The sequence below is a fragment of the Sus scrofa genome, chromosome 6 (genome assembly GCF_000003025.6).
Source record: "Sus scrofa isolate TJ Tabasco breed Duroc chromosome 6, Sscrofa11.1, whole genome shotgun sequence".
Lineage (NCBI taxonomy): Eukaryota > Metazoa > Chordata > Mammalia > Artiodactyla > Suidae > Sus > Sus scrofa.
Genome location: NC_010448.4, coordinates 20,279,957 through 20,303,522, shown reverse-complemented (window position 1 = coordinate 20,303,522; position 23,566 = coordinate 20,279,957). Strand labels below are relative to the sequence as shown.

The 23,566-nt window shown below is 37.7% G+C and overlaps 1 protein-coding gene across 14 annotated transcripts in view; it reads left to right on the top strand.

Moving 5' to 3' along the window:
- Positions 1 to 23,566, top strand: part of CNOT1 (CCR4-NOT transcription complex subunit 1) — a 100,708-nt gene that overhangs the window by 68,778 nt on the left and 8,364 nt on the right. For 4 of the 14 annotated variants that reach the window (XM_021093957.1, XM_021093960.1, XM_021093958.1 and 1 more), the window contains exons 22-43: positions 239 to 317; positions 1,980 to 2,210; positions 2,611 to 2,751; positions 4,548 to 4,727; positions 6,737 to 6,853; positions 7,197 to 7,307; positions 7,653 to 7,730; positions 7,907 to 8,084; positions 9,007 to 9,137; positions 10,546 to 10,842; positions 11,738 to 11,878; positions 11,973 to 12,077; positions 12,771 to 12,890; positions 14,661 to 14,849; positions 15,660 to 15,802; positions 16,240 to 16,348; positions 16,446 to 16,615; positions 17,224 to 17,455; positions 19,638 to 19,886; positions 20,838 to 21,001; positions 21,518 to 21,635; positions 22,637 to 22,738. In XM_021093957.1, the coding sequence (XP_020949616.1) occupies positions 239 to 317; positions 1,980 to 2,210; positions 2,611 to 2,751; positions 4,548 to 4,727; positions 6,737 to 6,853; positions 7,197 to 7,307; positions 7,653 to 7,730; positions 7,907 to 8,084; positions 9,007 to 9,137; positions 10,546 to 10,842; positions 11,738 to 11,878; positions 11,973 to 12,077; positions 12,771 to 12,890; positions 14,661 to 14,849; positions 15,660 to 15,802; positions 16,240 to 16,348; positions 16,446 to 16,615; positions 17,224 to 17,455; positions 19,638 to 19,886; positions 20,838 to 21,001; positions 21,518 to 21,635; positions 22,637 to 22,738 (3,385 nt within the window). Of the gene's footprint in view, positions 1 to 238; positions 318 to 1,979; positions 2,211 to 2,610; positions 2,752 to 4,547; positions 4,728 to 6,736; positions 6,854 to 7,196; positions 7,308 to 7,652; positions 7,731 to 7,906; positions 8,085 to 9,006; positions 9,138 to 10,545; positions 10,843 to 11,737; positions 11,879 to 11,953; positions 12,078 to 12,770; positions 12,891 to 13,616; positions 13,806 to 14,660; positions 14,850 to 15,659; positions 15,803 to 16,239; positions 16,349 to 16,445; positions 16,616 to 17,223; positions 17,477 to 19,637; positions 19,887 to 20,837; positions 21,002 to 21,517; positions 21,636 to 22,636; positions 22,739 to 23,566 lie in introns of those variants that run through there. The other 10 variants (XM_021093955.1, XM_021093956.1, XM_021093954.1 and 7 more) reach the window with 5 other exon arrangements.

The window sequence follows — 23,566 nt, the reverse complement described above, 5'->3', positions numbered from 1 at the left end:
CCATGACGGGAACCCCGTACTTTTTTTTTTTTTTTTTTTTTTAATGTAAAAGGAGTGAAGTTCGTAAGTGTTTTTCCCCCTCTTATTTCTTTGTTCTTCCTTTTGGCATTCTTATGATATAAGATATTTCATAGGTAGAAATAGGGGAAATGGCCTAGACTAAGGTTTTGAAAATTTTTAAATTTTTGTTATCTCTCTTCTTATGAAATTGTGAATAAATGAATGTTTGTATTGGCAGATTGAAGGACTATCCACAGTATTGTCAGCACTTGGCTTCTATCAGTCACTTTATGCAGTTTCCACATCATTTACAAGAGGCAAGTGTCTTCAATTTTAAAATCTGACTAGTAGTTTGAGGGTTTATCTGATTTGATTTATTTTGGATTTGCTGGGAATGGCATTAAGATTTCTTGATGATTGTCATAATATAGATAATGCATATTATTTGTTGCTTGTTTTGCAGCTTAATCATGAAAAAAATAACATTTTTGGTTTATCTTTTGTAAGCAGTGGTTTTTGCTTATTAATTTAATAAAAGGCCTTTGATAGTTCTTTTAGCCTGATAATGCTGTCAAGGAATAGATACCTCTACCTGATTCTAAAAAGGATTTGGAGTGGGACTAAGTAAAATTGTTACTCTGATTTAAATGTTAATAAGATTCAGAGCTGTATCATGTAAGATTTAGGCCAGTGTTTCTTAAAAATACAGCCTTAGTATACTACCTGGCTAGATTCCTTTGAGGTTAAAAAGGAGGTAGTCTCTGAGGAAATGGACCTAGAAGATAATGTATTTTAAATTATGTTGTGTGATTATTCTTGAAATTTGTAAGCTGTAATCATTGGTTTTAAGTTGATTGGTAAATGTTAATTCACATTTACTTGACCTTTGGTTAAAGTCAGCTTATAGGGAATGAGTATTAACTTTTTTTATGCAAAGCAGATAAATTGCTTCATAAGATCACATTTTGAGGAAATCAGAAAGATCAGCATTTGAACATACTTTTCATTCTATATTATAATTTAGTCCAGCTCTTTTTGCCTCATCCTGCTTTGTTTGTTTCTAAGAGGGCAGGATCATGATGACTTAGCCTAGGAACGATAGTGGGAGGCAAGAGTGTATTATTCCTAAAGGGGTTGGGGCACTATGCCACAATTATAGCACTGAAAACTAGAAAGGAAAGCAGAGTTTTGAGAAGGTAGGACGAGAGGTCAGAAGCTTACACAAATACATTCGAGTTCAGAATTTAGAGCTGGAAGTGTGGGCCTTGGAAAACTGGAAAGATTAAGGTAGGAGGTATGAAAGTTGTCACAGAAAGCAGTAGTACCCAGTTCCCACTGTAGCAACGTACCCAGAGAAGGGGAAAGAGGTCATTGTTTATTATTTAATTATTTGTATAAATTATATATTAAGGGATTTAAGGAAATTTATATGTAGGCATTTGTGGCTACTTTTTTGTAACTTGTTTTTGTTAGACTAGTTCTGTTATAAATACTTTAAAAATATTTTATTTTTTTGTCTTTTTAGGGCCACACCTGTGGCATATGGATGTTACCAGGCTAGGGATCAAATCAGAGCTGTAGCCACCGGCCTATACCAGAGCCACAGCAAAGAGGGATCTAAGCCACATCTGCGACCTATACAACAGCTTATGGCAACGCCTGATCCTTAACTCATTAGAGAGGCCAGGAGTCGAACTCGTGTCCTCTTGGATGCTAGTCGGGTTTGTTAACCACTGCGCCTCAACAGGAACTCCTAAAAGCATTTTAAGTAATGTTTTACCTTTACTCCTTAAGGAGTTCATGATTCTATTTATGTATTATATATATGGGAATATGGACTAGAATGGAGCAAGGCATAAGGAGACAGATGAACCAAGAGTGCTCTGAAACAGTTTCTACTCTATCAGAAGAGAGGGGAGTGTAATTCAAAGATTTTGGTTTCTATTAAGAATTCTTTTAATATATTTTCTGTCTTATAGTATATTGAGTATGGACAGCAGTCTCGAGATCCTCCTGTGAAAATGCAGGGCTCTATCACAACCCCTGGAAGTATTGCACTGGCTCAGGCTCAGGCCCAGGCCCAGGTTCCGGCAAAAGCTCCCCTTGCTGGTCAGGTTAGCACCATGGTAACCACCTCAACAACCACCACTGTTGCTAAAACGGTTACAGTCACCAGGCCAACCGGAGTCAGCTTTAAGAAAGATGTGCCAGTAAGTAGGTCTATCTTTTTTGTTTGTTGGATTTGTTGTTATGTTGTAATATATCCAGTACTGAGCATGTATTTTAATTTTATTAGAAACAGCACATGCCTACTATAAAAAGCATAAAGGCCAGCATTTCTCCCTTTATGTACCCCCCAACCCCCATTTCCCACAGGCAGCTACTATTAATAGTTCAGTACATAGCCTTGCCAACACTTCCATCATACACAGCATGTATATTTTATGTACTAAAGAATCTATACATTTTCCCCTGGGGATTTGTCTAGCAAGCATTTCAGTTTGTTTACATATTTCTTTTTTAACCTTAATATTTATTTATTTATTTTAAAAATTTTATTGGAGTAGTTGACCTAAAATGTTGTGTATTTTATGTATTTCATTTCTTTAGCCTTCTATTAATACTACAAATATAGATACATTGCTTGTGGCCACAGATCAAACTGAGAGAATCGTAGAGCCTCCAGAAAACATCCAAGAGAAAATTGCTTTTATCTTTAACAATCTCTCACAGTCAAATATGACACAAAAGGTATGATGTAATAGTTTATATGCTCTATTCTTTTCCTTGAGTGGGTTGGGGGATTTATGTTTGACATTCTGCACCTTATTTATTTATTTATTTATGGCTCTTTTGGGCCGCACCTGTGGCATATGGAGGTTCCCAGGCTAGGGGTCGAATTGGAGCTGTAGCTGATGCCAAAACCACAGCAACACAGGATCCGGGCCATGCCTGTGACCTACACCACAGCTCACAGAACACTGGAACCTTAATCTGCTGAGCAAAGCCAGGGATCGAAGCTGTGTCCTCATGGATGCTGGTCAGATTCATTAACCGCTGAGCCACTACCGGAACTCCTCTGCACCCTTTTTAATATTTTAAAGGTAGAGATAGTAGAATCAAAACAGGGAATATGGATGGATATACAGCTAGTGGTTGTGGATTTTGTAGATGTTAAATGGTACTGATTTTAAATATGTATATATATTTAAATATATAAAATGCACATATATATTTGTATATACATTTGTATATATACATATAAAATGTACATATATGCCTTTTTAAGGCTACCCCCATGTCATATGAAAGTTCCCAGCCTAGGGGTAGAATTGGAGCTGTAGATGCTGTCCTACACCACAGCCACAGCAACTCTGGTTCCGAGCCATGTCTGCAACCTATACCACAGCTCATGGCAAAGCTGGATCCTTTACCCCACTGAGCAAGGCCAGGGGTTGAACGCATGTCCTCTTGGATACTCATCAGGTTTCTTACTGCTGAGCCACAGTGGGAACTCTGGTTTGAAATACATTATTTTGCAGTGAGTTACAGAGTTTTTGAAATAAATTTGAAAATGATTTTATGATGGAAAATTTCATTTATACTCCTAGTCACAGCTCATGTCCTCCCAGAGACCTTTAGGTGCCAGATAAATGAGGTAGAGCTTGTGAAAAGTAATTATGTTTGCCTTATAAGAAAACACTTGGAATAAGAAAGTCTAAATAAGTGTGTTTTGATACAGTGCAAGTACTATATGTCAATCCCCACCTAATCATAATTGGTTAGGGAAAAAAATAGAACTGGTTACCATCTCTTGTAGAATAGAAGCTTCAAAATTTACAAGTGTTTTCTGTAGATAGAAATTTAGGAAAACACTTCTAGTGTTAGGTCTGTTAATACCAGGTTGTGTGTAGACTAGTAACTTACCCTCTTTTGGTCAAATGGAGAGTTGAGTAAGAAGGGGATGAGGGACTTGGTGTTTCATAATTTTAAAACTTAAAATAACCATAGATGTTTCAGTTCTAATCACCCAATTTGAGAAATGATTGACTGTATTTGCATGGAATTGAACATAACGATAGTTGATAGCATCTGTCTAAAATTGGGGAGAGAGGAGTTTCCGTCGTGGCGCAGTGGTTAACGAATCCGACTAGAAACCATGAGGTTGCGGGTTCGGTCCCTGCCCTTGCTCAGTGGGTTAACGATCCAGCGTTGCCGTGAGCTGTGGTGTAGGTTGCAGACGTGGCTCGGATCCCGCGTTGCTGTGGCTGTGGCGTAGACCGGTGGCTACAGCTCCGATTCAACCCCTAGCCTGGGAACCTCCATATGCCGCGGGAGCGGCCCAAGAAATAGCAACAACAACAACAAAAAGACAAAAGACAAAAATAAATAAATAAATAAATAAAATTGGGGGGAGATGTAGCACATGCTTTAGCATCTAATTTTGCAAGGAGGCAAGTGCTATAGTGTCATTTCACAGAAACAAAACACAAAACTATATTTTAGCATCTTTTAACTATACTTCCCTTGTCATAATGGTTGGCTAGGTTGAAGAACTAAAGGAAACTGTGAAGGAAGAATTTATGCCTTGGGTTTCACAATACCTAGTTATGAAGAGAGTCAGTATTGAGCCAAACTTTCACAGCCTGTATTCAAACTTTCTTGACACACTAAAGAATCCTGAGTTTAATAAGATGGTTCTGAATGAGACCTATAGAAACATCAAGGTAAGTATTCTTGTATTACTTTTTATTACTGCTTTTGAGTTTGGAACTACTTGATGGCATAGGTGGAATCTTTTGGAGGGTGGGTGTTCATGCTGTTTTTCTTTTTTCCCTGTAAGTTGTATATGTTAAAGTATCTGTCAAAGTGGTTCTAGGGTTGTTTTAAATACAGAACTAGAACTAAATTTTTATGCATTTAATCCCACAGATGTAACTCTGTGTACTATTTACTTTTAAAGTACCTACTCTTTTGCCTTTTTTTTTTTTTTTATCATCCACACATGGTTTGAAATCTTTAGCTTTTGTGCGAGTTTTTCCTTTTTTCTTCTTCCGCATGTTATTTGATATATGCTCTTAGCTTTAGTCCCTCTGTTTTTAATAGTCTTATAAAAATCCATTACATTGGTTGCTAGTAACGTACACTATTACAAAAACAGCTGCAGTGAGGAGTATTTTTTGTTTGTCTTTTAAATGCAAGATAGCTCTAGACTCTAGGCTCTTGATCTGTTGTGGAATAGCTATTGTTTAGGATTCTGAGAAGTTTATTTTAAGGTCAAACTCTTCTTAATGAGCTTGATTCATAAAATTCAAGTTTTTATTTCTTAAGAGGAATAATTTCAAAAAAACAGTGTGAACCAGCATATAATATAGCTGCAATTGTTCTGAGATATTGGCTTAGGAACAAGCACTATATTTAAACCTGGATAGAAATTTTCCCTATCCTTGGTTACGCTGTAGTGCAAAAGAAATCCTGGCTTCTTTCTGTCGCACAGCTGACTTTGTGCCATTCTGCTGTTGCTGTATGGAGCTAAGGAACATAACTATATTCAGCCTTTGTTATTCGATACCATAAATTAAGAGACACCATGTAGTGTCCCCAAGACACTCATGTGTTGGTTCTATCTCTCTTAAGAAAGTAAGAAGCAGGAGTTCCCGTTGTGGCGCAGTGGTTAACGAATCCGACCAGGAACCATGAGGTTGCGGGTTCGGTCCCTGCCCTTGCTCAGTGGGTTAACGATCCGGCGTTGCCATGAGCTGTGGTGTAGGTTGCAGACTCGGCTCGGATCCCGCGTTGCTGTGGCTGTGGCGTAGGCCGGTGGCTACAGCTCCGATTGGACCCCTAGCCTGGGAACCTCCATATGCCACGGGAGCGGCCCAAGAAATAGCAACAACAACAACAACAAAAAGACAAAAAAAAAAAAAAAAAGTAAGAAGCAGAGAATTAATGAAACGGATTAGGTTTTCTAGAGACGTGGTAAGTGTAAGCAGTATGATACTGTATTCCAGACAGTTGTATCTTAGTTGTCTTCAGAGATGTATAGTCACCTGGACAATGCTAAAGATTCCAATAGATACTGCAATCTTGGTTATGTTCCGTAATATGCCTGCTGCCTTGGAAGGACTTAAAAGCATACCTGTAGTCTTCATTTGGATGGGATTCAGCTCTTCAAAATAGATTTGTAATTAGGTCTTTATTTCAAATCTAGCTAAAATTTTTAGTTTTAAAATGCTTTCCTTTTTTCTTTGAGTTTAAAATACTTTTCATGTGGGACTATACATGACACTTTAAACCTTATATATTTTTGTATGATATGTTGTTCCGTTTTTTTCCCCTGCCCTGCAGCATATGGAACTTCTGAGCCAAGGATCAGATCCCAGCCATAGTTGTGATCTATGTTACAGCTGTGACAACACCAGATCCTTAACCCACTTTGCCCCGCACCGTGTTGGCCAGGGATTGAACCTGCTTCCCAGTACTCTAGAGATGCCACTGATCCTGTTGTGCCAACAGTGGGAACTCCATTGTGTTACCTGTTTTTAAAAACAAAAGGCAGTGTCACTGAACACAACACAATAATGCTATGATATATGGACTAGATCTACTTTGGGAGCACTTTCTCAATATTGACGGCTCGTTTTTAATGTAGAATGACAGAATTCTTAGACATTTACTTGAAAATATTTTTGAATAAGCTTATTGTCATACCTTCCTTAATCCTACACTATTTCAGGTGCTCCTGACCTCTGATAAAGCTGCAGCCAATTTCTCTGATCGTTCTTTGCTGAAGAACTTGGGACATTGGCTTGGAATGATCACACTTGCTAAAAATAAACCCATCTTACACACTGTGAGTTATAGCCAAAGGCTCATGTAAAACTTGAGACTGTTCATACAGCATGCTTTGTTTAAAAATTTTGACTATATTTCAGGCTATTTTAATGATTATTGGGTGTTTGTAAAAGTTGGGGCCTATTTCTTGAAACCCTAATTGCATGCTTATGATCTCCTGTTGTTTAGCAGGCTAAACAAAAGGCAGTAAAGTATGATTGTTACCCTTTCCTTTCTGTAAGGCAAGGATCACATACTATATTGATGCCAATTTTGGGGATGGATTTGGCAAGGCATCTTTTTGGGGTGCTTTGTGAGTGATTTTGTAGAATATTCACAGCTTTAAAAAATGTTTCTTCTAGGACTTGGATGTAAAATCGTTGCTGCTAGAGGCTTATGTTAAAGGACAGCAAGAGTTGCTCTATGTCGTGCCCTTTGTTGCCAAAGTCTTAGAGTCTAGCATTCGTAGTGTGGTGAGTAAATTTTATTATTTTTCTGGTGGCTAATTTTTAAGCGTTAGTTATAGTACAAGATGAAGAAACTATATATATATATATATATATATCCTTAGTTCTTGTGAACATAGAACTAGTTCAGTCAGTTTTCCTCAGGGAAACTCAGATTTCCAAATTGAGAGACCAAGTAATATGATAGGGCTGAATCTATGTATGGCATTGGGTCTTGATGTTTTTCTGAAATAAAATATAGATGGGAAGGGGTAGGGAGTTTGTTATGGCCACATGGGTGTAAGCGCTTAACTGTTTTAAATAATAAACAGTGATTTTTGGGGCCAGCTTAACATAATAAATTTTCTTTAGGTTTTTAGGCCACCCAACCCCTGGACAATGGCAATTATGAATGTATTAGCTGAGTTACATCAGGAACATGACTTAAAGGTAAATGTGTTGCTCTTTATCCTTTGGAACATATATTCTGCCTTCACAATATTAAAATTTACAGGAGGGTATTTGGGAAGAAGCACTATACCAAGTGGGTGAGAGAATTATATATCTGTATATTATGAAGGTAAATTTTCATTTTTAATCTTCTAATGCATGTTGGAATTACACAGCTAAACTTGAAGTTTGAGATTGAGGTCCTCTGCAAAAATCTTGCATTAGACATCAATGAGCTAAAACCTGGAAACCTCCTAAAGGATAAAGATCGCCTAAAAAACTTAGATGAGCAGCTCTCTGCTCCAAAGAAAGATGTTAAGCAGCCAGAAGAGCTCCCTCCTATCACAACCACAAGTAAGTGTGATAATTAGCCAGTACTTACCAGACATTCCTTTAATGGTATATTCTCATGCCTATAGCAAATTATACTTTTTTAATTTTTAAAATTTTTTTGTCTTTTCTAGGGCTGCTCCCGCGGCATATGGAGGTTCCCAGGCTAGGGGTCTGATCGGAGCTATTGCTGCCGGCCTACGGCAGAGCCACAGCAGCTGGTATCCGAGCCGCGTCTGCGACCTACACCACAGCTCATAGCCACGTCAGATCCTTAACCCACTGAGCACGGCCAGGGATCGAACCCACAACCTCATGGTTCTTAGACTCATTAACCACTGAGCCACAATGGAAACTCCCGCATATAGCAAATATAATCATTCCATGAAATGTGATGCTGGAACTTGGTATACTTCTGATGAGTTTTCTAAATTTCTAAGGAGAAGTTAGTGATGTCTAGGCCTTGTCTTAACTATATTAGAATCTGTTTAGGTCGTTCATATGATGTTCTTAACTAAATATCATTAAATTAGTCAGTTGTGTGCTCATGTCCCAGAAAAACATTGCATTGGCATGATGGCCTCTGTTACTCCTCAAATCTGGGGGTGACCAGGCCAGCTTGACCTGTTAAGGGGAGTGAATTATTTGACCTGGATCAAGAGGATTGGAAGTGTAGGGGGCTATAGGAGTGTTGTACAACTGGGAAGTATGGTCAGAATAAACCAGCTTTTCTTTCTCAGCCCTTAGTAGTTTAAGAATCCTCAGGTAAAACCAGGGAACAGCCTTGCTTGAAAATTGACATCTGTAGTATAGAGTTATCAAACAAGGCTTGGGCCTACTAATGTGGCATGACCCCTTAATTAATTTTTGATACCCTGCTAATTTTATAGTAAAGTCAGGAAATGCATACTTGTTGTTAGCTCTTATTTTGTCTCTTTACATTTAGCAACTTCTACAACACCAGCTACCAGTACCACCTGTACAGCCACTGTTCCACCACAGCCACAGTACAGTTACCATGACATCAATGTCTATTCCCTCGCCTGCCTGGCACCACACATTACTCTAAACCCAACAGTAAGTAGACATAAGAAATGAGTTTACTTATTCCTCAGTTTCTACTTTGTGACAGGGTAAACTGATCACCTTCCCTTTTTTCGCTTTCGTTCTGGATTCCTAGATTGTAGGCTTTTGTTGCAGAGAATAGAAATTGGGAATTGGTGTGTACTTTTTCCTACTCTAAACATAAGTCATTGTGACTAGACATCATTGGTTCCTCATGATATTAATTTAAACTCATGATATTAAAATTAAGTCAACTGCCAGTGCAGTCACGATCTTCATATTTCCTGACACAGGTCAGAAGATCCTTAGCGTATACCAGAGCTTTTTGTTCTTTTTTTATTACCATGTCACCTTAGTCTTGGCGTTAGACCATATCTTTTGGCAGATAGCTGGAACTGATCTGGTATGTGTGTGTGTGTCTGTGTGTGTCTTTGTGTGTTTGTATGTGTTAAGATCTCCAGCCAAGCTCTGGAAATGGGACTTAATACTCTCAGTTATGTTTTTCTGGCTTGATTCTGGGTGGTCACTAAATAACTTGCTGTCAGTCTTTTTTCCTATATTTAAAGGTAGTATCCAGAGTGATAAGTGCTTGTTCAGCCTGTGTTTTATTCTGCTAACACAAATTGTTTAGTTCATAATCAGTTTCATGGTCTTTGCTATGCAGAAACTGAAAATGTTCACAAATACAGGAGTAATATTAACACATTGAAGTTTTTGTATTTAAAGGACTTTTAAAGAGATCATTTTAAACCTGTTTTTGCTTGTTTTTGCTTTTGTTGAAATGTTTTGCTTCTATTGAAGTTTGGGGAAAAAAACATGGGTCTAGAAATCATGATTCTCTTTTACAATACTGCTAGTAATCTGAATATTTTTATAAGTTCATCATGAATTTAAAGTTTTTTAAAAACTCAGTAAATTAAAGAGACCAAGTGAGTATTATATTGATTGGAAACAGTCTTTCAAGTGAAGCAAAAGGTTTCAGTGTATGGTAATTTTTATACAATGTTTGCTATTTGGAGGGATTATTTGTAGCAGTAATAGTTTTTGTAGCCTCTGTAAACTTGATTCTTTTTACATTTCCCCAGGCTGCTAGAGAAGTTGCTTCCCTTAAGAGTACTGGGGAGCCACAAGTTTTATTTAAGCATGTAGTGTGTTTAAATATCTTGTAATGAACAGTTTCCCCATTAAACTTTGAATTTTTTTAAGAATCAAAAACATATCTTTAATTATGTATCACAAGGTATACTGAATAATACTCCTCTTTGGAGCCTGCCTTCTGTTTCCTGAGCTTTTCATAGATTAATTTTAAGTAGAAATTGTTAATTCTTGGTTAACCTTGAATTCCAAAATTATGGACATGATTACCAATAGATACTGGGATGTCTTATTTATAAGTTGTTGACTTTTTTTCCCTCCCTAGATTCCCTTGTTTCAGGCCCATCCACAGTTGAAGCAGTGTGTGCGCCAAGCGATTGAACGGGCTGTCCAGGAACTGGTCCATCCTGTGGTGGATCGATCAATTAAGATTGCCATGACTACTTGTGAGCAAATAGTCAGGAAGGATTTTGCCCTGGATTCTGAGGAATCTCGAATGCGAATGGCAGCTCATCACATGATGCGTAACTTGACAGCTGGAATGGCTATGATTACTTGCAGGGAACCTTTGCTCATGAGCATATCTACCAACCTGAAAAACAGTTTTGCCTCAGCCCTTCGTGTAAGTTGACTATTTTCTTGTAGTGCAAAACTCGTTTTTGCTTGTCTGAAAGTGTTTTTCTTTGCCTTAGGTGACAAGGGACATCTCCAGCTATTCTCATAATAACCATATGTGTTCCAAGTCTTCTTTCCTCTTAGATTGTAAATTCTGTGAGATGAAGTGTCATGTCTGTCTTTGCTCACTATTGTATCCTCAGTAGAGGTTGGCAGATAGTAGTTAATCTAGATTTTATTGCTTGAAAGAAGTGAATTTTAAAAAAAGATTTGTATTTTTTCTATTATAGTTGATTTAAGAATAAAAAAAAAAACTGCCTAAGTTAACAGTCTTGATTCTCTTTACCGTAAAGACTTTATTTTGTTTATTTATTTTTCTGATTCTATTATGTTTATTAAATAGTGGGTTTCCACACATGGCTTTTTAAATAATCCAGGGAAGGAGAGAAGGGAGAGAAAGATGCAATTGGAGTTCCCCTCCCCCAAACCATAAAGACTAAATTTAAAGCACTTCAGAGGTTGGACAGAACAAAACAATTTAAAGTGATTCTGTGTATGCGTGCTGCACGCACCCACCCACCCACACACACACACAAACACACTCTTAACTCAGTTATTAATTTGGGGTCTCAGATGTCATGGTTGGATAATGCCCTTGTTTACTGCTTTACTGTTTCATAGTGTTTACCATCTTCACAACAGCATAGTAAGATGTTGTGGTTGAATATTTTCATCTTATAGATGAGGATGATTGTTAGACTATTTCATGGTCACAGCTGATGAGTCATAAGTAAAGTTGGAACTTCTAGAATTTTCTAAGCATTTTATTTTCTATTATCCTGTTTTGTCTAGCCACAAAAAACTTAAAAAATTTTTTTTCCTGTTTCTCCCCATCCCAATAGACTGCATCCCCACAACAAAGGGAAATGATGGATCAGGCAGCTGCTCAGTTAGCTCAGGACAATTGTGAATTAGCTTGCTGTTTTATTCAGAAGACTGCAGTGGAAAAAGCAGGCCCTGAGATGGACAAGAGATTAGCAACTGTAAGTGTTTAGCATTTGCCTTTTAAGTATTTTTTTTTTTCCATTTAAGAAATTGCCTCATAACAAGAACCTCAGTGACTTTTTTTATTTGCAGGAATTTGAGCTGAGAAAACATGCTAGGCAAGAAGGGCGCAGGTACTGTGATCCTGTTGTGTTAACATACCAAGCTGAGCGGATGCCAGAGCAAATCAGGCTAAAAGTGAGAATTGGGGGCTCTTGTCTCTCTGCCCCATCTTTGTTTTTTTCCTGTTCTTGTTGCTTAAACTCCTAACCTGGACTAGGATAATGGGGTTAAATGCTGTTTCTGAGAAAGCATTTCATTTCACTTAAAGGCTACCTGTGGAAAAGGCATAGAAATAACTTAGATGTCTTTTCTCCACCCCTCCCCGCATTGTTGAAATGCTGCTAAGAGTTCATATGCCTGTTGGTTTTTATATTTCCCCACTTGTTCTTCCCTTCTGGAGCTTGAATTTTTATTACTAGTTCCCGGTTGGTGAAAAGATCTGATCATTTCTACCAGCTCCATTGGAGAATTACACTGGCATGGTCCTACTTGGGACATTTTCAGTAGAAAAACTCTAATTTATAAATGAGGACAACACTGACAGTTCTCAGGGAAATAGGAAATACTGTGAACTGTGCATGTGTATGTATGCATGCATATTAGTTGTGTTGTTAGATGTTGTAATGAGTATGCATACATATTCAGTCATGTTAAATGTAATGAGTATGCACACATATTCAGTCATGTTGTTAAATGTTGTAATGGCTCCTGTGTCCCTTCTCAAGAATACCTGCCTGTGCTTACTCCCATGCAAATCTTCCAGTTGGAAAAAAAAAGTTTCCTTTGATTGTGAGGAGGATCCTGTAAAATAGATTTTCTTCTTCCAAGGTTGGTGGTGTGGACCCAAAGCAGCTGGCTGTTTATGAAGAGTTTGCACGTAATGTGCCTGGCTTCTTGCCTACAAATGATTTAAGCCAGCCCACAGGATTTTTAGCTCAGCCCATGAAGGTAAATCTTGTCTTGACTTAAATTGAGTAATTTATAGTTTACATTGAATGGTTTTTTGAATTAATTAATTAATCTGTCACTTGTTCCTGGAAGCTTAAGTTACAGGGGAAAAAATTACCCAGCATTGTTGAATTGTAGATTATAGGTGTTCTTTGTATCAAATCAGCATGGCATTCAGGATTTTTTTTTTTAAATCCATGAGATTGATTTAACTTTCATGTCTGACCTAATTAAAGGAATTTACGTAGTGATCTCATGGCCTTCCCTATTCTTTGTAAAGAGATTTTCTAGAAATGTGAAACAAATGTTCCCCTTGTGGCTCAGTGGGTTAAGAACCCAACAGTGTCCGTGAGGATGCGGGTTCAATCCCTGGCCTAACTCAGTGGGTTAAGGATCCAGCTTGCTGTGGCTGTGGTGTAGGCCTGCAGCTGCAGCTCTGATTCTACCCCTAGCCTGGGAACTTGTATATGCCGCAGGTGCGGCCTTAAAAATAAAGGGGGAAAAATGTGAAATGTTATTTACAGAAAAGTTGAAAATATAAGGAGGAAACATTTCCTTCTTGAACTGTTTGAACATTTGGACAGGTACTGACCTTGATGTTCCAGTCCCTCTTTTTTCCCCAATATTTTATTTAAATTTTTTTTTTTTTTTTTTTTAAAGTATAGTTGATTTACAATGTTGTGCCTCCCAGTCACTCTTCAGTCCTGTTATCTGTGTTTCCTACAGAGGCGTTCTCCTGTGTGACCTGGTGTGATCATTGAAATCAGGAAGTTAACACTGATATGTTAATATCATCTAATCCTTAGACCTCATTCAAGTTTTACCAAGTGTCCCAGTACTGACTTTCTGTAGTAGAAGGACCTAAATCAGAATCACACATTTTATTTAGTTGTCATATTTAAATTTTTCCCACAGGTTAGTCTACTATAGCTCCTTTCTTATCTTTCCATGACCTTGACACTTTGACATTATAGATCAGTGATTTTGTAGAATGATGTGATTTGGATTTGTTCAGTGTGTTCTCAGGTAGTGCATCTTTGATAGGAATATCACAGAAATGATGCTCTATTCTTATTTTATCTTGTCAGGGTTTGACAGTTGGACTGAATAGTTTGTTTTTCATTGTTTGGATTATGTACTTTCATAGGTTGTAGAGATTATTAAATGCTACAGGTGGTCCTGCCCTCAGCCTATCCCATTATTTATCTTTAAAAAAAATTATTTTTTTTATTTTTATTTTTTGCTTTTTTAGGGTCACACCAGCGGCATATGGAAGTTCCCAGGCTAGGTGGTCAAATTGTAGCTGCCGCTGCTGGCCTGCACCAGAGCCACAGCAAAGTGGGATCCGAGCCACGTCTGTGACCTACACCACAGCTCATGGCAATGCCAGATCCTCATCCCATTGAATGAGGCCAGGCCCACATCTCATGGATCCTAGTTGGGTTCACTAACCGCTGAGCCACGAAGGGAACTCCCATATCCCGTTATTTATCATGTTCTCTTTCATCACTTGATTGTGTTGGTGTTTGCCAGGCTTTCCACTGTCAAGTGAAATCCCCACTCCTCCATGCTTGCTTTGCACTGCCATACCTAATGGCATTAAGTCCTAATAATTCAGGAAGGGGAGTGGAAGCCCCTCCATGTTTTGATGAGAAAGAAAAAATAAATAAGAATAGTAAACATATCAGTAGACTTTTCATTTGCTACATGTGCTGGTAGAAGATCATTAAAATTTTTTCTCTTTTTTGATTGTATCCCCCTCTAAAACAGCATGCTTGGGCAGATGATGTAGCTCAGATTTATGATAAGTGCATTACAGAACTGGAGCAGCACCTTCACGCCATCCCACCAACTTTGGCCATGAACCCCCAAGCTCAGGCTCTTAGAAGTCTTTTGGAGGTTGTAGTATTATCTCGAAACTCTCGGGATGCCATAGCTGCTCTTGGATTGCTCCAGAAGGTTAGTTCTTAAACTGTTACTTGTAGAAGAAACTAGGTTTGTAAACATTTAATGACCTACACCATCATCTACTTAAGTTATGCTGAAGATTTAAAAAATTAACATAAAGTAAGCTCTGTTCTGTAATAAGCAAGTGATTTTCTCTGGAGTGTTATGATAGTTAAGTGGGAAATCTTTTCTTTAAGATTTTCTGGAATTATGATTATTTAAGAAACTTTAAAAGATAACCCATTGGGTTCTGAGGGACAGGTTATCCTCATTACTTTGGTAATGGGACAAAGTATGGGGCAGCATTGGGTTTTGACTATGTAGGGACATTGAGCGTTTTTGACTGTGAAGAACACAGTTAGGCATAAACTAGAAAGAACTTAAGAGTGTTTAGTTTTATGCAAGCGAAAGGATTTTTTTAATTTTTATTTTTATTTATTTTTTATTTTTTAGTGCCACACTTGCAGCCTATGGAAGTTCCCAGGCTAGGGGTCAAATTGGAGCTGTAGCCGCTGGCCTACACCACAGCCACAGCAACCCCAGATTCGAGCCGAGTCTGGGACCTATATCACAGCTCATGGCAACACCAGATCCTTAATCCCCTGAGCAAGGCCAGGGATCGAACCCGAGTCCTCCTGGATGCTAGTTGGGTTCATTACTGCTGAGTCACCATGGGAACTCCCATTTTGTTGAGTGGAGAGATTAACTGAAGGTTTTAGAAAGTATATTATACTTTGCATTAAGGTTTGGTTATTGACTTTGATTATTGGGCTGAGTACTATATTTTCCATGATTCTGAACAATTTTTTTTCCCTTCCATAGGCTGTAGAGGGCTTACTAGATGCCACCAGTGGTGCTGATGCCGACCTCCTGCTTCGCTACAGGGAATGCCACCTCTTGGTCTTAAAAGCCCTTCAAGATGGGCGAGCATATGGGTCGCCATGGTGTAACAAACAGATCACAAGGTCAGTAGCCATCTTAGAAGAGTATTTATGGAATTGCCTTCTGACATACATGGCCCTGTTTATGTTCAAATATACAGAATTTCTAATCATAACTAGTGAAAACTGTTGAATGTTTTATTTTTATTCCATCTGGTTCCTAAGATGGATACAGAAAACCGGTACCTTGTTTGGAGAAATAAAATATGGATGGTTTGTTTTAAATAATGTGTTAAATGGAATATTTTGTCTTCTAGGCTTTGAGAGCAAAACTTGTGTTTTAACGCTGGGTTATCTGTTTTACTTCATTACTGGCTCTTTTGAATCTTGAAAACTGATTTGCCGTTGGTTCTCAAAGCATCCTTAATTTGAAATGAGTTACCATTGAATAAAATGGACTGTTTATTTTACCTGATAGACAATGGTTAAGCCTTTATGAATAAAAATACTGACTTTTCTAGGTGCCTAATTGAATGTCGGGATGAATATAAATATAATGTGGAGGCAGTGGAGTTGCTAATTCGTAATCATTTGGTCAATATGCAGCAGTATGATCTTCACCTAGCTCAGGTATGGAAGGAATTAAATAGGAAAAGGTACTCTGGTAGTTGGGAAGTATGTTTGCTGTAAGTGCTTCTTTCTTACATTGTGCTTTCTATGTTGCCAGTCAATGGAGAATGGTTTAAACTACATGGCTGTGGCATTTGCTATGCAATTAGTAAAAATCCTACTGGTGGATGAAAGGAGTGTAGCCCATTTTACTGAGGCAGACCTGTTCCACACCATTGAAACCCTCATGAGGATTAATGCTCACTCCAGAGGCAATGCTCCTGAAGGGTGAGAATGCAATGCTTTGGGATTCTTGTCTATTCAGCAGTCTAAGAAGGAGGTTTAGAAATGACCGTAAAGACTTATTAACTGCTTTACCTACAGATGGTAAGCTTCGCTGAGGCCTGATATTGTCCGTTGAATTATGAAAGCTTAACCAGCTGCCAAGCCTTCTTACTGTAGGGCAATACATACAGCACTAGACTTGGTGTCAGAGTCCTCTATTTAAGGCTGCTTAAGGATTTTAGGCACATCAACTTAGCCTCCCTGAGCCTGTTGTAGAAGATGGACATAATATCTTGATACTGTTGAGAATCTAAATAAAGATAAGTAACATGAAGCATGGCACATGGTAGGCATGCAGTAAATAATCTTTAGACAACAAACATCAGCTTCAGTTTTTTGGTCAAGAAGTGGCTTAACTGTGGTCAGTCATTTACGCATAATGTCTTAATGAGTAAACAGATATGAAGAAACCAAAGATAGTTTTGTCTAAATATGGGAATGGTTTAATCATCATTCTTGTGGTTTCTCTTAAGTGAGCAAATTGTCCAACTGTATGTTTATGAAATCACAACCATGAGTAGACTGATTTTATTCTGGATTTATTGTACTAGATTGCCCCAGCTGATGGAAGTAGTGCGATCCAACTATGAAGCAATGATTGATCGTGCTCATGGAGGCCCTAATTTTATGATGCATTCTGGGATCTCTCAAGCCTCAGAGTATGATGATCCCCCCGGCCTGAGGGAGAAGGCAGAGTATCTTCTGAGGGAATGGGTGAATCTCTACCATTCAGCAGCAGCTGGTCGTGACAGTACCAAAGCTTTCTCTGCGTTTGTTGGACAGGTAGAGCTTTTGGAAAGAAAGGTGCTTTTTATTCAACATAAGTAGGGTGTGATGCCTCCAATGTTAAAGTTCAGTATATATAACTGTGGTCAGTTACCTCCATACTCATGTAAACCAAAAATGTCATCATTGTTACTGTTAAATTGATGCTGTTTATTTTCTCATTGGTCACTGAGCAGCAGTAAAGTCAGCATTCCCCATCCCCTTTAGTTCTTTTTATCTGATTTCAGTTGTCACAGCTACAAAGTACAGTGGGCCAGATAATGAATACATAGTGTATATAGTAATTTTATCAGGTTGATAATCAGCAGTGAGGGGGTTATGGGCTAGTGCAGTTCTTTTAATAGCCCATGTTTACAAAGTGAAACAATTAAAAAAAACTTAAATATTTAAATTGTAGAGCTTTTTATTGTATTCTCTGCATTAAGTAGCTTATCTACCTGAAACTCATTAACATGTTCATGCAGGAAATAGTTTCTAGTATTTGTTTTCATTCCATTTGGTCTAAACTGGACTTTGAATTCAAGTATTGGGAAACAAGTCCCTAACTAAAAACTAAGTTTAGTAGGAATGTTTGTGAATGTGATGAACAGAAAAAAAACTGTAAGAAGAAAAAAAAAAAAACTGTAAGAAGAGAACCATAGTATCAATGAACATTCTGGTTTTGATTATCAGTGGCTGCTTTCAGCCACTTTTGAGTAGTCACTGTGTCCTAATCATATTGCTGGGCTGGCAAGAATGGTACTTTTCCTAAACTGGCCTTAGAATTCCTTGAGTAGAACTATAATGATGTGTTTAGGAAGAAATATTTGCTTATTTCTGCAGTGTGATCATTGTATTTCTTCAAACTGAGACCAAAGCTTAGGTGTGCCACCAAAGAAAGATACAGATTAGATCTGTTATCAGATAAATGACAAGTGAATGTGGAAGAGCTGGTTTGAATTTGTTAGAAATGGAATTTACTTTCAAGATGATTGATTTATTACTGATTGAATCATACTAAGTGATTTTTCTCCCTTTAAAGAATGGAGGGAATTATAAAACATATCCTATTGAAAAGGTGTCATTGCATGTTTATAGTTGGATTTCTTATTTGGATGGAAAATTTTAAATCAATTGGTTTTTGTAATTTTTGATATTTCATGGGTATGGATGTTGCACCTGTCTCACTCAGCTCTTCTATTGGCTTATTTGCTCTTGTTTCTTCTCTCCTTCTGAAAAAGATAATGTATTATACTTTTCTATCCTCTTTTGCATCCTTTTAAGAATCCCCTTTTTTCTCTTATGCTCCCTCTTGATCATAGCATCAGTCTTCATTTCTTCTTCCGCCTTAGTTTTTCAGATTTCATTGTACAAAAGTTCTTCTGCTGGCCTTCTGTCTTGGCTAGAGTATATTATTGTCACTTCAGCTGTTTTATTGTTTATCAAGGGACAGTTAAGTTGTTACAGATTCTAAGATAGTAGTCAAGTTTTCATTCTGCGCTTGATTTCTTTGTCTAGTAAGCACTGACCTCCTTTCTCTGCAGTCTCAACACTTGTTACACTTTGTCTTTTTCTTCTTTTGTAGTAGGCACATAACTTCTCTGCTTTACTTCCAGATCATATGTTATGAAATTTGTACTTTATCCTTCCCCTTTCCATTTTTTAAACTTAATTTACATTAAAATAGCTGGGTTATGATGTATAATTATTTGCATATGGTACCTTCTTACTGTATAAATTATTCTTTGATTTTCCTAGTGCAGGTACTGGAGTATTTAAAACTTTGTATTGGTTAAGTCAGTTGGAAGAAATTAAATTCTTTGCCAAAGTTAAATATTTCTTTCTTGGGAGAAACACCTATTGACCAGAATGTCTTAATATGACTGATGGTTTACCAAAAGTTGGTTTAATTTACATAGTTAACTTAAGAATTTATTGGTTATGGGCTGCTATTCAAAACTGCTATGTTATTATTTCTTTCTCAGTTCCCATCCCACTTAAAACTGAAGGAATTCTATCATGAGTCTATAGGAGAGGTCATTTTCATGATACCCCCCTCTCCCCCTTTTTTTTAAAACAAAGTAAGAATTAGAAATGTGACAGTAGGATTAAATGAGAGAATACTTCTTAAACATGAAAATTAAAAGTTTATTCATGTGTAAACTCATTGTACCTTTTAATGTTTTTGTTCCCTTGGTAGATGCACCAGCAAGGAATCTTGAAGACTGATGACCTCATAACAAGGTTCTTTCGTCTGTGTACTGAAATGTGTGTTGAAATTAGTTACCGTGCTCAGGCAGAGCAGCAGCACAATCCTGCTGCTAATCCCACTATGATCCGAGCCAAGTGCTATCATAACCTGGATGCCTTTGTCCGACTCATTGCACTGCTAGTGAAGCACTCAGGGGAGGCCACCAACACTGTCACAAAGATTAATCTGCTGAATAAGGTCTGAAATCCTTTCTTGTCTTAGTTTTGCATAGTTGAAGTCTGTATTAGTGGCTCTCAACCCTATAGGGCCCTCAAAACATTTTGTAATAACCCCCTTTACATCCAGAAGTTAATTTCAAAGATAATATGTAAACATAACCACCAAATTTTATGAGTATGGTGCCTTAACTGAAAGGCCTCCCCTCCCCTTAACAAAACAAAAATACATAACATATTTCAGTGTGTTAATGTTTGGTAATGACTGCACTAGAAAATATTTAGGTAGATTTGACCCCATGTACAGAGTCTTTGTAAATGGTATGGCTAGACTTGTTCATTGATAACACTTTGGCAGCTCTAATACCAGGAGTGCATTCCAGTTATCTTGATTTTCTAAAAAGGAACAAAGTACAGCTTTATTTATGCAGTGGAATTCCTAGAAATTTGAATATTAAGATAGTAAGAAAATGAACTTAAGAGTTTGATCTTGGGTGATTACAAATGGGTTATCAGATTCCTGACTGTTCAGTGGTATAAAGTGGGGTGCAGGATAGTTCTCACACATTTCTGTAGCCTGATAGCTTACCTGGCCTTTAAATGCCAAGAAGTACAAACCATTTGTCTCTTGTCAACTTTATGACAGGCCAGAAAAATGAGATCGTCTGATTGGGCTAGCATGATAAAATATGATGTGCCATGCTGATATCTAGAACTTTAGAAAAAAAACAGTGGGCACTTGAGAGTATACATGTCTTGTCCAGTGGTATGGACATTTAAAGAAAAGAAAAAACTCTACAGGCCAAATCAAACCAATGTATAGTCTCTTTGGCTACCAGTATATATAAGTTTATATTCCAATGATATATATCCTTTCACGTGGGGGTTAAGGCAAAGTAAAGAAGTATAACTAGAGAGTGCTAGATCAATTATCTTCAGTATTTATGAGCTCTGTAATCTTTGTGCTCTATAGGTCCTTGGTATAGTAGTGGGAGTTCTCCTACAGGATCATGATGTTCGGCAAAGTGAATTTCAGCAGCTTCCCTACCATCGAATTTTTATTATGCTGCTCTTGGAACTCAATGCACCTGAGCATGTATTGGAAACCATTAATTTTCAGACACTTACAGCTTTCTGGTGAGTATTGTTTTTTTTTTTTTTTTTTTTTTTTTTTTTTTTTTTTGGTCTTTTTTGTCTTTTGTCTTTTGTTGTTGTTGTTGTTGCTATTTCTTGGGCCGCTCCCGCGGCATATGGAGGTTCCCAGGCTAGGGGTTGAATCGAGCTGTAGCCACCGGCCTACGCCAGAGCCACAGCAACGCAGGATCCGAGCCGCATCTGCAACCTACACCACAGCTCACGGCAACGCCGGATCGTTAACCCACTGAGCAAGGGCAGGGACCAAACCCGCAACCTCATGGTTCCTAGTCAGATTCGTTAACCACTGCGCCACGACAGGAACTCCAGTATTGTTGAGTATAATCCTGTCAGGGATTATTGTCTAGTGTCATAAAATCTTAGAAGTAGAACTCTTAACGGATTTGAGACAGAAGAGTTGATTCGTAATGCAGCTGGCATGTCTATTTAATTATATTCGTGTACTGTTTACTATATTTAAGTTGGATTATGCTTCTGACTAAGGTTTTCTTCTTTCAGCAACACATTCCACATCTTGAGGCCTACCAAAGCTCCTGGCTTTGTGTATGCTTGGCTTGAACTGATCTCCCATCGGATATTTATTGCAAGAATGCTAGCACATACGCCACAGCAGAAGGTGTGGCTGCAGTTTATCTCCTACAGATGAAGACTGTAACTACCTGGGGCTTATTAGCATTCCTCATTCAGTAGTAATTGTACTTCTTTCAGGCTTAGTTGGGAGTTTTTAAGTTTAATGTGGAGTCAGGTCATGAAGAGAGGCTTCACAAGTACTTGACTGCCTCTGTCTGAAAGCCATTCCAGTGATTAGGGTACTGCTTCTTCAAGTCCGTTGTAAATCACCTTATGTCAGTCTCCTAAGGGCTTTTTAAAAAGCTGAAACCTTAGAGCCTCCGTAAGACAGCTGTATAAAACTCTGGAGTTCCCTGGTGACTGAGTAGGCTAAGGAAATAGCAATGTCCCTGCTGCAGCTCAGGACACTGATGTGACTCAGATTGCCTCTGTGGTACAAGTTCAGTCGCTGGCCCAGGAACTTCCACATTTGCGTGCCTTGGGCCAGGCCAAAAAAAAGTAAGATAATAGGAGTAGGTTTTGTTTGGTAAAGAAGTGCATTCCAGGAGGAGGAAAAATATATTAACTAAAACTACCCCAAAATGAACATAATCAGAATATGGTGGCTTAAAATAGGATTTATGTTATATAAATTGGGTGCACTTACTTGCCAGGAGTTTTTGAGAATGGGAAAACAAAAGTTTGAGATCCAGGACTTGAAAGAAGGAATTATGAAAACAGACCTCCAGTTTCTCAGTTGCCTAGGTGTTTTGTGTTCTGCCTCAAATTTCCTTCTCCTGTTCACAGTTTTGCTACAGGTGCAAGAACCTGTATGTCCTCAAATTCCTAGAGCCAGTTTGTTTCAAATATCATTTCCCACTCTGTCCATAATTGAGCCTACTCTCTTTAATGCCTTCAGCCTTTAAGAGAAGTACTAATGTCCATATTCTCTAGTTATATTACTAGGAAGATGATAATATTAAGTCACAATGTGGCTGCTTGGGCAACTTTTTTGGTGGCAGGATCTCAGCTGAGTATAATTATGACCCACTCATTGCTTTCTTTCAGGGATGGCCTATGTACGCACAGCTACTGATTGATTTATTCAAATATTTAGCGCCTTTCCTTAGAAATGTGGAACTCACGAAACCTATGCAAATCCTCTACAAGGTAATTAAATTCGAGTTATAAAATTAAAATAAAACTTAACACTTAAAAACTCAGAGCAGTTAAAAACACTTTGAGGCCTGATATTTGTATTTATTATTAAGTTTTTAAAGTATAACACATATCCAAGAAAGTACAAAAATCAAACATATTTGTGTAACCAGTACCTGATCATAAAGTATTCATGTGTTCAAATTTAATAGACACCACCAGTTTTACAAAATGTGTATACCAGGGGAGGGAGTATATTCTGTACACACAGTCATTTCATCTGAGTGTAATAGGTTTTTTGATTTTCTTGCCCGTCACACTGGCCAGTAACCCCAGAACAGTGTTGAATAGAAGGTAGTGGTAATGGTTTCTCCTTAATGAACTTGAGGAACACTTTCAGTAGTTCGTTATTAACTATGTTTTTACAAATCTGTAGTTTTGTTTTGCAGATATCATTATCTCATTAAAGAAATGCCATCCTAGTCAATTTTCTGGTAGTTTTAAAATCATTAAAATGGGTATTGAACTTTATTTTTTTTTTTGGCATTCAAGATCATGTAACTTTTTTTGTTAATGTTATAAACCCTGTAATTTTCAAATGCTTAAAATGCCATTGCATTCATTCCTAAACCATTTGGTTGTGATATATCACTGATTTCCATTTCTGCTATTTAGGATTTTTGTATAATTTTCATGTCGGGTTTTGGTACCAAGATATGCTAGTCTCTTCAAGAATTAGAAAATGGTCTCCCGTTTTCTATTTTCTAAAGATTGTGAATAATGTTAATTTTTCCTTTAATATTTTTAAGGATTTGCCAACAAAGCCATCAAGGCCTGGGG